This window comes from Lampetra fluviatilis, chromosome 28, assembly GCF_964198595.1.
Source record: "Lampetra fluviatilis chromosome 28, kcLamFluv1.1, whole genome shotgun sequence".
Taxonomy (NCBI): Eukaryota; Metazoa; Chordata; class Hyperoartia; order Petromyzontiformes; family Petromyzontidae; genus Lampetra; species Lampetra fluviatilis.
The window spans coordinates 11,357,153-11,375,763 of record NC_136302.1 but is presented as its reverse complement, the minus strand read 5'-3'; the positions used below and the strand labels follow the sequence as shown (position 1 = coordinate 11,375,763).

At 57.5% G+C, this 18,611-nt stretch overlaps 1 protein-coding gene across 6 annotated transcripts in view; it reads right to left on the bottom strand.

Annotated features, from left to right (window-relative positions):
- ACAP1 (ArfGAP with coiled-coil, ankyrin repeat and PH domains 1) overlaps nucleotides 1-18,611 on the bottom strand; it is an 84,309-nt gene that overhangs the window by 28,465 nt on the left and 37,233 nt on the right. For all 6 annotated transcript variants that reach the window (XM_078869697.1, XM_078869698.1, XM_078869696.1 and 3 more), the window contains 8 exons: nucleotides 18,213-18,396; nucleotides 13,196-13,240; nucleotides 12,661-12,756; nucleotides 10,640-10,714; nucleotides 10,088-10,099; nucleotides 4,379-4,488; nucleotides 3,473-3,524; nucleotides 2,417-2,517 (listed from right to left, as the gene is read on the bottom strand). In XM_078869697.1, coding sequence (XP_078725823.1) covers nucleotides 2,417-2,517; nucleotides 3,473-3,524; nucleotides 4,379-4,488; nucleotides 10,088-10,099; nucleotides 10,640-10,714; nucleotides 12,661-12,756; nucleotides 13,196-13,240; nucleotides 18,213-18,396 — 675 coding nt within the window. The remainder of the gene's footprint in view (nucleotides 1-2,416; nucleotides 2,518-3,472; nucleotides 3,525-4,378; nucleotides 4,489-10,087; nucleotides 10,100-10,639; nucleotides 10,715-12,660; nucleotides 12,757-13,195; nucleotides 13,241-18,212; nucleotides 18,397-18,611) is intronic.

Here is an 18,611-nt window from a genome sequence, read left to right as displayed (position 1 = left end):
CCTACCCATATCCTCACCCTACCCATACCCTCACCCCAACCCTACCCATACCCTCACCCCAACCCTACCCATATCCTCACCCCAACCCTACCCATATCCTCACCCCAACCCTACCCATACCCTAACCCCAACCCTACCCATACCCTCACCCCAACCCTACCCATACCCTCACCCCAACCCTACCCATATCCTCACCCCAACCCTACCCATACCCTCACCCCAACCCTACCCATATCCTCACCCTACCCATACCCTCACCCCAACCCTACCCATACCCTCACCCCAACCCTACCCATACCCTCACCCCAACCCTACCCATACCCTCACCCCAACCCTACCCATATCCTCACCCTACCCATACCCTCACCCCAACCCTACCCATACCCTCACCCCAACCCTACCCATATCCTCACCCTACCCATACCCTCACCCCAACCCTACCCATATCCTCACCCTACCCATACCCTCACCCCAACCCTACCCATATCCTCACCCTACCCATACCCTCACCCCAACCCTACCCATATCCTCACCCTACCCATACCCTCACCCCAACCCTACCCATATCCTCACCCTTCCCATACCCTCACCCCAACCCTACCCATATCCTCACCCTACCCATACCCTCACCCCAACCCTACCCATACCCTCACCCCAACCCTACCCATATCCTCACCCCAACCCTACCCATATCCTCACCCCAACCCTACCCATACCCTAACCCCAACCCTACCCATACCCTCACCCCAACCCTACCCATACCCTCACCCCAACCCTACCCATATCCTCACCCCAACCCTACCCATACCCTCACCCCAACCCTACCCATATCCTCACCCTACCCATACCCTCACCCCAACCCTACCCATACCCTCACCCCAACCCTACCCATACCCTCACCCCAACCCTACCCATACCCTCACCCCAACCCTACCCATATCCTCACCCTACCCATACCCTCACCCCAACCCTACCCATACCCTCACCCCAACCCTACCCATATCCTCACCCTACCCATACCCTCACCCCAACCCTACCCATATCCTCACCCTACCCATACCCTCACCCCAACCCTACCCATATCCTCACCCTACCCATACCCTCACCCCAACCCTACCCATATCCTCACCCTACCCATACCCTCACCCCAACCCTACCCATATCCTCACCCTACCCATACCCTCACCCCAACCCTACCCATATCCTCACCCTACCCATACCCTCACCCCAACCCTACCCATACCCTCACCCCAACCCTACCCATATCCTCACCCCAACCCTACCCATATCCTCACCCCAACCCTACCCATACCCTAACCCCAACCCTACCCATACCCTCACCCCAACCCTACCCATACCCTCACCCCAACCCTACCCATATCCTCACCCCAACCCTACCCATACCCTCACCCCAACCCTACCCATATCCTCACCCTACCCATACCCTCACCCCAACCCTACCCATACCCTCACCCCAACCCTACCCATACCCTAACCCCTACCCTACCCATATCCTCACCCTACCCATACCCTCACCCCAACCCTACCCCTACCCTCACCCCAACCCTACCCATACCCTCACCCCAACCCTACCCATACCCTCACCCCAACCCTACCCATACCCTCACCCCAACCCTACCCATACCCTCACCCCAACCCTACCCATACCCTCACCCCAACCCTACCCCTACCCTCACCCCAACCCTACCCATACCCTCACCCCAACCCTACCCATACCCTCACCCCAACCCTACCCATACCCTCACCCCAACCCTACCCCTACCCTCACCCCAACCCTACCCATACCCTCACCCCAACCCTACCCCTACCCTCACCCCAACCCTACCCATACCCTCACCCCAACCCTACCCATACCCTCACCCCAACCCTACCCCTACCCTCACCCCAACCCTACCCATACCCTCACCCCAACCCTACCCATACCCTCACCCCAACCCTACCCATACCCTCACCCCAACCCTACCCATACCCTCACCCCAACCCTACCCCTACCCTCACCCCAACCCTACCCATACCCTCACCCCAACCCTACCCATACCCTCACCCCAACCCTACCCCTACCCTCACCCCAACCCTACCCATACCCTCACCCCAACCCTACCCATACCCTCACCCCAACCCTACCCCTACCCTCACCCCAACCCTACCCCTACCCTCACCCCAACCCTACCCATACCCTCACCCCGATCTCTTGCTCTGTCTCCATCCCTCCCCATTCCCCTTGCCGTCCACGCGGTCACGTGACACCCATTACCGCCCCCCCCCCGCCCCTCTGAGCCCCCCAAAACCAATTCCGATTGGCCGCAGCACAGTCCCCCTTTATCCCCTCTCACTGTCCTCCCCCCCGCCCCCCCTAACCCCCCCCTCGCCCCCCACTCCCGGGAGAGACACGCACTTGTTGGGAGAGACGACCTCGAAGCAGAATCGCCGCTCGATGTCCTCGTGCGGCTTCACGGAGCAGAGGCGCAGGTCCTCCACCACGACCGTGAGTCCGTCCTGCAGCGCCAGAGCCGCACGAGGCACAGCAGCAGCAGCAGCAGCAGCGCCAGACACAGCAGTGACAGCAGCAGGAGCGTCAACAGCGACAGCATCAACAGCATCACCAGCGCCAGACACAGCAGTGACAGCAGCAGCAGTGTCAACAGTAACAGTGTCACCAGCACCACCAGCACCAGACACAGCAGCGACAGCAGCAGCAGAAGCAGCAGACGCGTCAACAGTAACAGCGTCAACAGCAGCACCAGCGCCAGACACAGCAGTGACAGCAGCAGAAGCAGCAGAAGCGTCAACAGCATCACCAGCAGCAGCAGCAGCATCGTCGCCACTGGGGAGACAAAGACGGCCAGGCGTGGTGCTGGCCGCCCACCTCGTCATGTTCCGCGCTGGCCTTCATAGGTGCTTGCTAACATTACTTGCCCCAAAAGCCTGTAAAGGCTATAAGGGGGATCTTTGTCTTTGGGTGGGGGCAGAGGTCATGATGATGATGAAAGTTGTCGTGGTGTTGAAGCTGGAGGTGATGGTGGTGATGATGATGATGTTGGCAGTGGGGGTGGTGATGTATGTGGTGATAGTGGAGGCGATGTTGCTGGAGTTGGTGTTTGTGGCGTGCCATCGGTGGTGATGGAGATGGTCGTTGATCCACATGGCAGATGTAATAGTGGTGGTGGTCATATGAAACAAGTTGTACGTATGTTGAACTTCTTTCGCACCGTACGTAGCCAACCGCGCTAATCGGAGGTGCGGAGGAAGGGCAGCAAACCAAACACAAAAAGCAGTTCTAAAGAAATTCGTTTTCAATCTAAGTTGATGTTTATGCACAGGCTCCGGAGTAGGAGTTAATGCGGTTGTTGTGGATAACGGTGGTGGTGGTGGTGGAGTTGTTAATGTTGTTGGGGGTAGTGATGGTGCTCTAGAGATGGCTGCGAGTGCTGGAGATGCTGATCGTGCAAACCTTCATCTTCTTCTGGTAGACCAGCTGGTTGTTCTGAATAGAAAACCAGCGCCTGGGGGAAGACCAGCAGAATTATTATCATCACCATCATCGTCATAAAAATCCAGCAGCCATGATCAATACACTGCTGGACAAAGACCTCCCCAAGCTGTCCGTCGTTCTTTCATCCCGAAAAAATCTCAACACATCCCGACTCGATGACTCGACCTCTGTGACCTCTCCGTGAGGGCCCATTGCCCGAGAGGTCGCTCATGACATCAATTGTTTTATTGATGTATTATTATTATTGACCGGCGCGTTGACTTCGTTTGTTGTTGTCCGTGCTTGTGCACCGCTGCCGACGCGGCAGCAGCGGCGGCAGCTTCACCGGATCATCCCGCGATCCTGCGATGCAACCGGTCCACCCTTGTGCCCGCAACTCCAACACGACTTCCCTCCTTTTGCCGCAAATTGGCGTATCGTTTGCGTACGCCGTGTTTGTAAGCAGTCGATTCTCCAAGCGCGTGTGCGATTCGCGCATCAGCGAGCGTAAGGAACGCGTCGTCGCAGTAAAGCGAGCGGCGGCCACCCTGGTTAATGCTGCGCTCGGTGTGTACTCACCCTCAAAATACGACGCGCTTTACAGTGAACCCTAGAGATCACGTGACGTCATTCGCAGGAGCAAAGCCATTGCGTGCCGGTGACACGGCACCCACCAGGCCTGCAACGCAACGCCATTCTTTTGCCAGTAGGGGGCGACGGTTGCCGTTGCGTGCTTGATGCCCAATCGAGTCATTTGTGGGTAAAGTTTTCAAATTTGACAGTGACGTCGGGGCCACGTGACAGGGACGCCGGGGGGCCACGTGACCGCGCTGGTGGGGCCACGTAACAACGAACCCTCCGAGTCCAACCCCCTCCCCTCCTCACCTGTTCCAGGTCTTGAAGGCGTTGCTGGCTCGCTTGTAAAGGTAGCCCTCCATGACCACTCCTGTGGGCGAGTCCAGGCTCACGTCCATCCGGCCGTCGTCCGAGATCTCCTGCAAGGTCACGGCAGAGGGAACGGGGAGTGGAGGCGTGAGTCGGAGGTACAGGTTGGGGAGAATTGGCACCGCTGGGTGCGAGTCCAGGCTTGGGGCCGCCTGAGCGAGAACCAGGCCCCTTCTGGTGTAGTGAGTTGATGGTGTCAGCTCCGGTCGACAACCAACGGCCAACGATTTGAGAAACCTGCACCGTTGTTTCATCTCTCGCACCGGCAGACGGAGTCGAACCGATGACCTCCGCAATTGCAAATCCGGCGCGATGACCGCTAACACCACGGCAGGCGACAGCCACGAAGACAGTCCGCTCTTCTGTAGCGCGCGTTTTCATGACGCGAATTGGATACATCGCCATCGGTTGAACGGAGCTACGCGAGTAGGAATAAGCGGCCGTACGGCTGCCTCGGCGAAGCGTCACACGGGGCGGGATTGCTGCTGGCTGCTTCCAGATGCTATCCACGCGCCTCGGTCTTAGTTCAGCCTGCGTACGCAATCTCACGCGTTATCGCGGACGGTGCTTTACCCTATATCATGTATAATTATTATAATAACGCGATTATTCCTTAACGCGGTGTTCTTCAGGAACGTAACTACCGCGTTGTAGAACACGACTGTCCGCTTTCACAGCCTTTATTTGCGCGCGGTTTTCACATTCCGGTGAAACAACGTCAAATTTGCAGCGCCACCGCCGCTGCCGCCGACACCGCCGCACGGCGTCCGCTCGCTCTGGTGAAGAGCGGGGAACGGCTCGCAGTCGCGAGGAGGAGAAGAAACCACGGACGAGTGGGAGGGAAGGCAGCAGCAGCCACGCAGTGGTAAGCCGCCACCAAATCCCCCCCTCCCCTCCCAAGCTCTGCAGTCCTCTACATAGCAAGGTGTTACCGGCCAAGCGACGAGCGTTTACACACGAGGGAGGAGACCGGAGAGCACCCTGAGGGTGAGAGGCGGCAACGCTCGACTACGCACAGGCGGAACAGCTGGAGGCCACATTCGCCGCACCGGCAATCGCAGGGCACGGCACCCCACCCACGGGGGACAAGGAGTTCCACAGCAATGTCCGCGTGTGCGCCGTGATCCACCGACCCTCGCCGCTGCCTCCGCAGTGCTGGGCGTACGCACCGCATGGATGCGCGCTGCGCTTCTTTCGCGCCGCACGTGCCCCGCCGTGCTTATCGGAGTTGGACCACCGCGGCGAGGCCGCTAACCGTCCGTTATTTTTTTTAAACCGTGCCATCCCACGCTTCCTCCCCGCACAGTCCCCCCGCCACCCCCCCCCCCCCCAAATAACCCTGGACGATCGCGAGTTGAGCGTGCATCGTGACGCGAGCGCAGGCACGCGCGGTGAAAGCCGGCGAGCGCTCCGGCGCATTAGCATACAGCTGGGGCCCGAGCCCACTTTGAGTTTTTGGTGTCGAGAAAGACGGCAGCCTTTAAAAGAAGCTTTAAGCCCAATGACAAATTTAACATGAGAAACGAATTGAATGGCGGTGGGGGGGGGGAGGGGGGGGGAGACTCGGAGAAGGAGCGGGGTAAGAGAACAAAAGTTTGAAAAAAGTAAAACAAACGGCACCGTCTGTGCTTCAGACGCAACAAAAGCGGCATCTGCCACCACCAGCCTGCGGGTCGGACGGCGGCGGCCTTGTTAGCGAGCGCACGTCAACAAACATCACCACTCGCAGGGAAGAGCCACCCGTGACCTCCCCCCACCTGTGACCTCCCCCCAGCCGTGACCTCCCCCCACCCGTGACCTCCCCCCAGCCGTGACCTCCCCCCACCCGTGACCTCCCCCCACCCGTGACCTCCCCCCACCCGTGACCTCACCCCACCCGTGACCTTCTCCCACCCGTGACCTCCCCCCACCCGTGACCTCCCCCCACCCGTGACCTCCCCCCACCCGTGACCTCCCCCCACCCGTGACCTCCCCCCACCCGTGACCTCCCCCCACCCGTGACCTCCCCCCACCCGTGACCTCCCCCCACCCGTGACCTCCCCCCACCCGTGACCTCCCCCCACCCGTGACCTCCCCCCACCCGTGACCTCCCCCCATCTCAGGCGAGCACAGTGGATGTTGCTTTGTCACTGTCGGCAGATCCCCTGAGAGCCGGCGGTGGGAATTCCACATTCCCATGGTGGGGACCAGTTTTTATTTTTCCAACCCAGCAACGCAGAGCGTCGCGGTGGTCATGGGCAGAGTCACACACACCCATCCCCATCCCTCACCAGGATTTGAACTCACAACGTTATGATCGAGTTAAAGGTGTATTTTTAGTATTACTACGCTTCTTCACTTAGGAAAGCCTTACTCGGTCTCAATAACTTTTTTCAGGAGGACATTGCCAGATTTGAGCAGTCAGGGGACAATGCTGATATGTGTAATTGAGTAATTTGCACGTAATCTCTCATCATTGGAATGTTTGGTCAATACCAGTTACATTCACACACTCACCTACTCTCACTCACTCACTCTCATAGACTTCCTCTCGTAGTTTCTCACCCACTCACTCTCACACTCACTCTCACACCGTCACTCACTGTCACAGACACTTACCATATGTTAGGGTTATTATTAATTATTTTCTTGAAGCGGAGACTCGCAGACAGAGTGGGCGCTCTGCACGGCGCCATAGTGGTGAGATGTTAACTACCTCGCCTGGTATACAGGAGGTCACGGGTTCGATCCCGACCCCGATGACTGTATATTTGGGGTTTGCGTGTCTCTTTCCCCGTGGTCGTGTGGATTTTTCTCCGGGTCCTCTGGTTTTTCCCTCCACAATTAGAATCAACATCACCACGCGTTTAGAGTATTTGGCTGCAATGAATTTCCACGCGATAAGCCGCTTCCGTTGAGCTCTCATCTGTAGCAGCCAGGTCGCTTCGGAAAAAGAGCTATGCAGTGGAGCCCTACCTCTTGAGTTTCAGGCTTTGCACCCTCACTCCATTCCTCTCACACCGGCTCACTCCGGGGCTAGAAACAAACTCCACACGGAGAGAGAGAGGCTGCCCCGAGTCGGGAGTCGAACCCGGGCCGCCCCCCCTCTCTTGCCGTGAGGCACGCGAGCGCCATCGCTGCACCGCCCTACGCCCCCCCCCCACCCCCCCCGGAGTGGACAGAGATATCGACTTCTCAGGTCTCTGAGCTGCAGCGTGGCGAGTTGCGAGTCTGGCCTGCCGAGTGGGTGGTGGAGTACACGTTAAAAAAAACGAATTCGGCAAAAATCTCACACGTGCCGCAGGGCTGGGTGCCCGCTCCGTCTGCGAGTCCCCGCGCTGTATAATAATAATAATGAAATAAAACAAGCCCCTTACATCTGGTAACGATTACAAAAACTGACAATAATACACAAACTCAGTTGGGTAGACGTTGGAGTTCACGTCGCTTGAGAAGACGCTTGAGCGTGTGCTCCCAGCGTCATCGGCGGCGTTTGCACCGCCGCCAACCGTGCGCCCACGCGATGCGTCGCTTTGCTTACTCATCTCTATACATTAAATTATAAATAATAATATATATATAAAAATGTCAGGTGGCTGTCGATGCCACCGCACACCCCGCCGACGCTTCCTTCCTTCTGCCAGATCAAGCAGAGTCGACAGACGCGAAGAAAGCGGGGGAATTCATTTGAGCCGGGGTCTGTGCATGTCTGGGTATGGCAAATATTTCACCCCCCCCTGCACACCACATCCAGTATACCCGCTCGCTGTGGCTGTGGCTACCGCTTGTCAGATGGTCACCTACTCCAATCTAATCAGCGAACTCCGAAGCATACACAGCAATGACAGTACACCTCACCACAAATTTCAAACAACATGTGGAATCGTGTATGTGCGTACGAGCCTAGGTTGAACGTCTTCCGCACCGAACGTAGCAAACCGTGCTTATCGGAGGTGTACAAAGGCCTCGGCCTCTGCGTAACGATGCGAAAACCCATCGGCAGTTCCTGAAGAAGTGCGCTGTGCTCCTCTTGTCTGAGATAACCATCAGAACAACTTGACCACACGTGACCAAACGACCCGATGATTTCTCGCTGGATCAGAGTTTTTTTCCGCGGCCGTACCGCCATCGTTCGGCGCGACGTCCGACGTTTCGCTCCGGGAGAGAATTCGGTACCCGACCGCAACCCAAAAAGAAAACACCGTCGTGACGACGACGACGACGATGACGACCGTGAGAAAGGGCGACTCTCTCTCTTGCGCTCTCGTATTCCGCTCACGCCACCGCTGCGGTGGCGGCGTCGATGCCCTCAGCCACCGCCGCTATTTTAACCCGGAGAAAAGGAGAGAGAGGCCCCAATGCAAGCCTCGGTTTTTGTTTTGTTCCGTTTCCCCGATGCCATCTGGCACCGGAGTGAGTGCTCGGCTCAGCGAGCGGGGTGGGGTGGCCGTGGGGAGGAGGGAGGGAAGTGGGGGTGTTGGGAGAGCAAGGAGGGCAGAGCGGAGAAGCGAGGCACGGGGAGGTGGTGGGAGTGGAGATGGGGTGGTGGGGGCGAGGGGGGGGGGCGAGGAGGGGGGTGAGGGCTTGCAGCTGCAGGCACAGAGGCTCAATAGCTTAGACGCCCTGCCAGGGGTCCTTGGCTGCACCCAGCTGCCCGCGGTAGTGCGAGAGCTGGACGTTGCTTCTCAGGGCCTCACAATGGCCACGCTTCATAATGGCCAATTCAGAGACAACCGAGATCCAGGACAGCTGACACAGCCTGGGTTTGAGCCCCGGGGCTGGGTGCCTCTCTTCCTCCGTCTCTCTCTCTCTCCCTCGAGGGTATATAATGGCTGCGATAGAGACGCTGGGTTCACAATGGCCATGTCAGCGCCACTGAAATCTGCGTTTGACCCGTGGGCTTTAAATCCAAGTGAATCCGGCAACGGGGGCTTACAATGATAAATATAGAGTGCCCATGATACACGGGGCATAGATTAGGAGTTTAGACGCCGTTTCATTTAACAAATCCCCGTTATTTACATGATGAACTGCAAACCGATTCACATCTTTGTAACGTAATTAAAGATTGCTTCTTACATCGTAACAAGGAGAAAAAGACACGCACACTCCAAATATACAGCAGACATCAGGGTCTGGATCGAACCCGCGACCTCCTGTATAGCAGGCGAGGTAGTTAACATCTCGCCATTGTGGCGCACCTTACGTAAGTTACGCTGCTGGTGGTTCAAGGGAAGTCCCGGTGTACGCCGCAGCTCCGTATATAAATGTCCAAATGAGAAGCCACTTTTTGCTGAGCTATCATTTGTGGGCAGGTCGATTTTGAAAAATAAGTTCATGCATCAGTGGGCTCTGCCTGGTAGGATGGGGATGGTTTCGTTTTATTTGCGTGTGTTTGGGTGACTTCTTGTACTTGGCACTGCTATCGTGTTTGTTGTTGTAAAGGTTCTGATCCCGTGTCCCTACCAGACATCTGTGAAAAAGAGCGTCACAGCTCATCGGATTCCTCCAGTACAGCATAAATAAATACTCGGCTTCTGCTATGCAGACCGCCTCCCCGATGATCCCCGCAGAAGCGATAACAACATCCGAGCCGGGCTCTCGGCCGGTCAAACAGAGGATCACCCGCTCACAGGCACAAAACGGTGACCCGCGGAGGAGCCGACTCACCTGTATTGTCGCCTGCAGAGCGGGCCAGGGTAGCGCAGCAGGCGGGAGGTGGAGCCCCGGTGGACGAGGGTGGCGGGGCAGTGGCGGGCAGTGGGGAGGGAAGTGGGGGGCAGGAGAGACGCGCACAGGAGCAGCATTAGCAGCGGCCAGGCCACGCTGGTTGGGCCATCTCGAGGCCCTTGCCTGTCTCTTGCACCTCCCTGCTGCACATTGCCCATGCAACTCCACGCAACCCCATGCAACTCCACGCAACTCCATGCAACTCCACGCATCTCCATACAACTCCACGCATCCCCACGCATCCCCATGCAACCCCACGCATCTCCATGCAACCCCACACATCCCAGTGCGTACCCGAGCCTCTCTCCGCACTTCTCTTCATATGTGTGTCTCGCTGCTTGTCCCTGTGCCTCCGCACACGTCCCTGTGTGCCGCCGTGCGTCGCTGTGTCCACCACGTGTCCCTGTTGTGTCTGTGTCCCCCGCATGTCCCCCGCGTGTCCCCCGCGTGTCCCCCGCGTGTCCCCCGCGTGTCCCCCGCGTGTGCTCGCACCTTCTGCTGGATGAGCGCGTGCTTGTGCTCCATCTCCCTCTTCTCCACGGCCGACTCCACCACCAGCTGGTCCAGCTGAGACACAGCGAGGAAGGGGGCACCATGGCCGCGCGCCGCTCAGCGGGGGTAAACTCCACGGTCTTATGCCGGGCTCCAGATTTTCCCTCCTCACACGACGAGGAGTTGTTGGCACACAGACGCTGAGTACACGAGCCTCACCGTCTGGAACTCATTTTTACTGACCCCAGAGTGATGATGATGATGATGATTGATAGAGTTACGGATATTATCATGCTGGTGGGATAAAGGCGCGTTTTGGCCTTTTTTCAGTGGCCGTATCAACCATTAGGAGGGATCAACATCGTGCCAACGTTGCATTGTTACTGGGTGACCTGCATCACAGGACCTGCCAGGTGTTGGAGGCATGGCGGGCTGCAAGAGGTATGGCCAGGTCATCGTATGAAACAAGTTTGTACGTATGTACGTTGAACTTCTTTCGCACCGTACGTAGCCAAGCCGTGCTAATCGGCGGTGGCAGCGTGGGTTGCTGGGTGCGCTGTTCTCCGGGTTCCCGCACGAACACCAAATTCTCGGAAACTCAATTGGCCAAGCGCCGTCGTCGGGAAGCGCCACAGGAGTCGGAGGATCCTCCCGAGCTACTCGGCACACAAAGCCGCTAAACATCTACCACGGGGTCCGCTTAGATCCTCCGAGTTGCGGCGAGATGGGGCACATTGCACGCAACAACATGGGCCGGATAACGGTTACGAGGGCCCTAAGGCTAATAGGAGGGAAGGGCCTAACAATGTACTGCATATTGCAAACAAGCAAAACATTATTAAGTCATGAAAAGTACGTATGTACCTTTGAAAAAATTCACACGTGTATTCGACTCAGGGTGAATTAATCGAACATAAATCGCTCCCTGGCAGTGCTACACCGTCGCTCAGCTGCTACTTCAACACGGAATCGAGGGCCTAAAGGGCCTAGGGCCTAACGCCTACAGCCTGATTGACTTGCGGGTTAGTCAGGCCCTAGCGGCTCTCAACGGCCACATAGTGGCCCCTCCCACAACCTTCATTTGAATTCCGCCGTTATTCTCAAACAAAGCGTCATCTTTTTTGACTATTCAAACGTTAAAGACGGGGGAATAAAACAAATAGTAATAAAAGACCCCCGCACACAAAACAACAAAATGGATCAAATAGCGTCGGTGGCGGAATGCCACGTGTCGCCGAGACATCGCGGCCTACATGGGTCGGCAGCCAACGCTGACTGGGCGGGGAGAGGAAAGGGAGAGTGTGGGAGAGCGAGGAGAGAGCAAGAGGAGACGGAGCAGAAGAGAAACAGAGAGAGAGAGAATGGAATGGAACCGAGTTCAAGATAAACAGGGAACGGCAAGAGCAGGAGAGAGAGAAGGTGATGGGTGGGGGAAGCTGTTGGTAGGAGGGGAGAGAGTGAGTCAGGACGGAGAGAGGAAGAGGGAGGGAGAGATGCAAGAAGGGAAGGAGGCTGAGAGTGGGAGGCAGAAGCAGAACTACAAAGGGCTGCGGGAGGAGGGTTAGAGACAGCGGGGGGGGGGGAGGGGGGTTGGGGGGAATACGTGTGAAAGAAACCCAGAGGAGTGGGGCCGGCTAAGGCTGCATGCGCACACACGAGTCGACACGTGTGCATTCACACACACGTGCTGACGCGTGTGTGTGTGGATGTACATGTGTATGTATGTTTACATTCACACACACACACGTGTACATTCTACTGGTCCCGCCGGCCCCGCCGGCCCCGCCGGCCCCACCGGCCCCACCGGCCCCACCGTCCCCACCGGTCCCACCGGCCCCACCGGCCCCGCCGGCACCGCCGGCCCCACCGGCCCCACCGGCCCCACCGGCCCCACCGGCCCCACCGTCCCCATCGGTCCCACCAGCCCCACCGGCCCCACCGTCCCGCGTAACGAGCCGCCGACGGCTCTCGCCGTGCCACGCGCCGGGTTCGCGAGCCTCAGCGGTGGCGACCCCGCTCACCTGCGAAGCGAGGTTCTTCATGTAGGGGTCCAGGTTGTTGAGGAGGTCGAAGCCCTGCTGGAAGAAGGCGTACTGCGCGTGCATGTAGGAGAGCATCTGCCAGGGGAGGGGGAGAGAGACGCGCGGGCGCGGTGAGAACCCAGACGGAGTAGACGGTGACGGGAGGACGGGCGGGCGGGCGGGCAGACGGACAGGCAAGGAAGACGGGCAGATAGGGCCACGGGCAGACAGGCACGGAGATTGGACGAATAGGTGGACATGCAGGCAGGCAGGCAGACAGAGAGAGACGATAGGGGAAAGGCCAGTGGCGATTGGAGCCAAGAGGGAGCGACTGCGTGAGTGGGAGACAGTGAGACGGGAAGACGCCAGGATGAGGTGAGGAGGTGAGAGGGGCGGGCGAGGTGCGACGGCAAGAAACCTCGAGAGGGAGATTCTGTTGGGGGGGGATAAGCAACGGAGAACAACACGGCAGAGCGGACGGCAGTCAACGGCGTCACGGCCGGGAAGAAAAAAACACGAAACCCCGAATCCGTACCGAATCAAGAACCTCCAGTCTCTTCTTGGTCTGAAGAACGTTGATCTGCGAGACAGAATGAGACAAAATGAGACAAAATGAGACGCGATGATCACGCGGACAAACGGGCAAAGGCAGCGATGATTCTCGGTCCCCACGGCGCGACACACAGGGGTCGATCGGTCGATTAAAAAAATTATAAATGTGTAATTAGTCGATGACTCTGAACAGCATCGTGCCTCCCGAAGGTGGGAAACCCCCGCCCGCCCCCGCCCCCCCCCACCAAGACGATTTGTTTTCGTTTCTTTCAAACATTTTCAGCCGTTTCACCAGAACCGTCGGCTGCTTGTGGGGCCCCGTGGCACCGCGCTCACTCACCACTTGCGGCGTATGCTCGCGGTTCGAATCCGTCGGGCCGCCCTGGTGATTACTGCGGCGTGCACGTGCGTGTGTGCGTGTGTGTGTATCAGCCGGTAGAATAATACACGCCGCCCGCTTCCAAGATCCTCACGGGTTCCTAAGCGATGCGTCGCCACCACGTGCATCGGTGTCGCATCACACGTGCGCACGCAACACGCGTCTGTGTTACGGTTGTGGAGGACTGTGGGGTTTTATTTTTTTCCGTTAAAATAATGGTTTCCTGAACTTGCAGGTTTGGCGCCGCGCCATCGGTGCTCAGCGTCCCTCCCCCCCACCCCCCGCCTGCACCGTTTAGGTCGCTTCCCATGCAAAAACAACGGCGCGTACGCGATGAAGGGAGGATCGCACACACGCACACACGCACACAAGCACACAGAGACAACGATCCCCCGTATAGCCTGAACAGACCGTTGGGGCAAGTGCTGTTAGCGAGCGCCTATGAAGGGCGGGACCGGCGCACGAGGGGGTGGGTCGCCAGCACCACGCCCGGCCGCCTTTGTCTCCCCAGTGGCGATGTTTACCCACCACACTAGGGACTCATTTGAGGCCGAGTCGCTCTAGGGGAGGCCCAGGACTGGTTCAGATTATCGTCACTGGTGTTGGCCATGATCGGGAATCGAACTCGGGTCGCTGGGTTCATAGCGCGGTGCGCTAACCACTACACTACCCCACACCCATACACACATACAAGGACAAAGATCCCCCTATAGCCTTTAACAGGATGCTGGGGCAAGTGCTATTAGCGAGCACCGATTAAGGCCGGCACGGCAGACCTGTGAGGAGGGGTGGTGTGGCAAGCAACACCACGCCGGGCCGCCTTTGATTCCCCAGTGATGATTTTTATTACAAACAGCACCAGATGCTAAGTTAAAGCCAAGCCATCCTAGGCGGGCAACCCAGGACCAGTTGGTAAATTTGTCACCGCTGTTGGCCGAGACCGAGAATCAAACTAGGAAGGCCAGGTTCGTGGTGAAAGCGCGCTATCCACCGCGCCACCGCTCTATACGCACGCGCACACGCACGCCAGGAGCGTTCAACACACGGAGCTTCGATCGTGTCGTGTCCGGAGGCAGCACCGCCCATGCTGCCTCCCTCCCACTCACTCCTCCTTCTCTGAGATTTGGAAAAATCGTTCCAACGTCTCCACCAGTGGGAGCACCGGGGCCGCCCTTCAAGTCGGCGCGTTTCGGCCGAGATATGCGACTCTGGCCCAGAGTTTTCTCGCGATCAAACGAGCGTTTCGCGGACGGAGGGCGAGGTGGTGGTGGTGGTGGTGGGGGCGCAGATTTCCATTGGTCATCACTCGGATTTCCCCATCCCTTTGCTGGGAATTAGCCTCTTCGTAGAATACAGTATAACAATAATGGTTTTCATCGTCAGCCAAGGTCAATCCACTTCCTCCGCCGTCACCTCTCACGATCCTGCGATTACCGCAGAGCCTGACCTCTGCGGTTTTCAAAACATGCAGCAGGCAACATTTCAACGGACTCTCCTTCTTCCACAGAAGGGCCATTGCCCAAAACGTGGCCCATTGCAGACGTGATCACATTTAGCGACGTATAAATATATACATAGAGGGAGAGAGATTTTCTGGTCAATCGTGGGCGGATGAAGCCCCGATTGGAACCCCCCCCCAGGATTTTGGCGTCACTTTGCGTTGTAAGACCCCGACGAGAGGGCCCTTCAGCACCCATCCGGCTCAACGCTTGGCCAAGCGAGCCTCCAGCCGACACTCACCGCGCCCGCCACACTCGCCGCGCTGGTGCAGCGGTGTTGGCATGGGCCCCCCGCCCACCCATCCATCCATCCCCCTACTCCGCCGTGCACCACCTGCCCGCTCGATAGCCACGCCACCCTGGCGATGGTCACGGGAACGAGCCACGTCACCTGACCCGTGGAATTGGCGCCCTGTGTTTTCAGTTTCGGGGTGGCAGCAGAGGAGCCGATTTGTAACCGAGACCTGGCGCCGCCGGTGTTGTGCCAAATCCCATCGCAGTAGACGGCATGGTTTGTGACAGGGCCCTAGGCTGCTTGTGGAAAATGCGATTGGCTACGTACGGTGCAAAAGAAGTTCAAGATACGTACAAGGAATGCAATGGGGGGCCCCCCTGTTCAATTTACCCGTGCCCCCCTTCGTGGACCGGTGGCTGGGTCACTCCAAGCCCGCCGGCTTTTTAAACCTTGATTTTAAAAAAATATTCCCAAGTGATTTCCTGCTTAAAGCAGCATCAAGGCGGCACTCATTCCCAGTCTGTTGAATGTGATCATTCCACAGTGCCGTGACAAGGGGGTGAGGTCCATCCGTAGGACAACGAACTGTTGATTTCCCCATAATGTGGTGCTCGTTTTATCCACCGGCGGAGGAGATGATGGGGCTGAGTCAACTTCCCAACCGCGCCGTATTTGAACTCGCAGCCTTGCGATTGCGAGCCGCTCGCTCTTGCACTGAGCCACCCGGCCGGTCAGGAACTTTGTAACGAGCAGATCACATTATTCAGTGACACTGCTGCTGCTGCTGCTGCCACTGCTGCTGCACTGGCAGCGATGGACAAAGCACGATTTACACAAAAACTCAACGCATTCGTCACTAAACACCGTGTGGCCTCGTAATGATTAAAAAATCTATATAGAATAGGCGACGCTTTGGGGAAATGGCCCTGCTGCATAGCACATCACTGCTTTGACAAGGGGCCGTCGCTGCGACGCAGAAGGGCCACAGACACAGGCAGAGTTATCGATGAACGCCGTTGAGTGTTTTTAACGAGCAGGTAAGTATCGTGAAGGGGATTTGTTGCCTGCCCCCACCTCACCACTAGCGGGTCCTGGCCAGCCACACTGAGCCCCCCCCCCCCACCACTCCAAGGTCTAGAGGGGTTCTGGAGCGTGGCGTGGTTCCAGCTGCCGAGTGGGTCTCGTTGGAGGGAGGGAGGAGCCGCTTACATTAAACACGACGCGCGTGCACAGACCTTCAATTAGTGTATTGATTGATATTGACTTTACATGTGTGTGTCAATGTGGATTTTTGTGCGTCTGTGTGTGGGGGGAGCGGTGGCGCAGTGGTTAGCGCGCCGGTGCTATGGACCCCGGCAACCCAAGTTCGATTCCCGCTCACGGACAACAACCAGTGACGATTATCTCAACTGATCTTGGGCCTTCTCTTAGTTAGCCTCAAAGTACCTGGTGCGGTGTGTAGATGTAGTGACGTAGAATGGGTCACTACGGCACGTAGCGCTGGTTACTGACGGAGAGGGGAATTATGGGTGTAGCAGCCGATGCAGTGCCATGGAATGGGTCACGAGGGTGCGTAGCGCTGGTTGCTGGCAGAGAGAGGGCATCTGAGGACGTAGCAGCCTGGTCGGCTAAGAGAACACGTGATAGGCCGGGGTAAGGCATGTAGGGCAAAGGTGACAGAGGGGACACGTGGGGTATAGCCCAGAACCTTCTGGTAGGTTCCAGAAGGGGGCATGGCCGAGGGCGGAGCCAGGCCACGCTGGGGGGCATAAAAGGGAGGTCCCGAGGCTGGATCGGGGCTGTCGTGTGGAATGGAACCCGTCGTGCCGCGTCTTCGCCTTCGTCTCCTCGTGGGTCAGGCAGCGTGCCGGCTGTCCTGACCCTTCCGTAGTTATCCCGCGTGTGAACAGAAGTGTTTAAGTGTAGAATAAACGTATGTGCCTCCTACTATTAGTGTCTCCGAAGTGACTCGCTACATAAACATAGGGAGACAAAGGCGGCCGAGCGTGGTGCTGGCCATCCACCCCCGCGTGTGCCATGCCGGCCTTCGTAGGTGCTCGCTAAGAGCACTTGCCCCAACAGGCTGTTTCAGGCTATACGGGGGATCTTTGTCTTTGTGTGTGTGTGCAAGAAAACGGACGTCATGAGAACAGGATATTAAAAATCTATGCCGATGCAGATGCACACTCACAGTAACAATTTCACTTTCCATGCTCGTTCTGGTTCTAAGGGTTGGTGGATTCCTTACAGATGTATCTGCTTTTCTCCCAGTCACGACTGCCTGCGTGCGCCTATCCAGTGAGGAGTGGTGTTGTGCTGTTGTTGTGTTACTGTTGAGTTGTTACTGGTTTGTTGTTGTGGCGGTGCTCGCGAGCCCGTGCCTGTAGCGCATAGTCCAGAGCCAGGTTTTGTTGTGTTTGTGTTGTTGATGTTGTGTTGTATTGTTGTGTTGTTGTTGTGTTTGTGTTGTTGTTGTGTTTGTGTTGTTGTTGTGTTGTTATTGTTGTTGCGGCGGTGCTTACCCGTGTCTGCGGCGCGTAGTCGAGTGCCAGGTGTTGTTGTGTTGTTGTTGTTGTGATGTTATGTCGTTGTGTTATTGTTGTGTTATTGCTGTGCTGTTGTTGTGTTATTGTTATATTATCGGTGTGTTGTTGTTGTGTTACTGTTGTTGTTGTGTTATTGCTGTCGTTGTATTGTTGTTGTTGTTGTTGTTGCGATATTGTTGTTGTTGTGGCGGTGCTCGCGTGCCCGTGTCTGCAGCGCGTAGTCGACCGTCAGGTGTTGTTGTGTTGTCGTGTTATTGTTGTTGTGATGTTATGTCGTTGTGTTGTCGTTGTGTTGTTGCTGTGTTATTGTTGTTGTTGTGGCGGTGCCCGCGAGCCCGTGCCTGCAGCGCGTAGTCGAGCGCCAGGTGGCGGAAGCACTTGCGCGTGGAGGCGAGGGCGGCGCTCGCCTCCTCCATCTCGTGCGGCCGCGTGCGCGACACCTGCGCGTTGCGCGCCAGCGCCCCCTCCATGTCCTCGCTCATCTTCTCAAAGTGCTTCTTCGTCTCCTTCAGCTTCTTCACGTCCCTGCGGGGGGCAACGCAGGGGTGGGAGGGTGGGGGGGGGTGGGGGGGAGGGAGTGGCGGGGGGGGTTGGTGGGCCTTAGTCGGATGGGAGCGGATCGGAAGGGGGGCGACGGATCGGCGGTTGGGGCGCAGCGTTGACGTCGCCGTGACCCCCGCACTCTCGCCCTCGTAGAGACAAAGATCCCCCGTGTGGCCTTAACGGACTGTAGGGGCAAG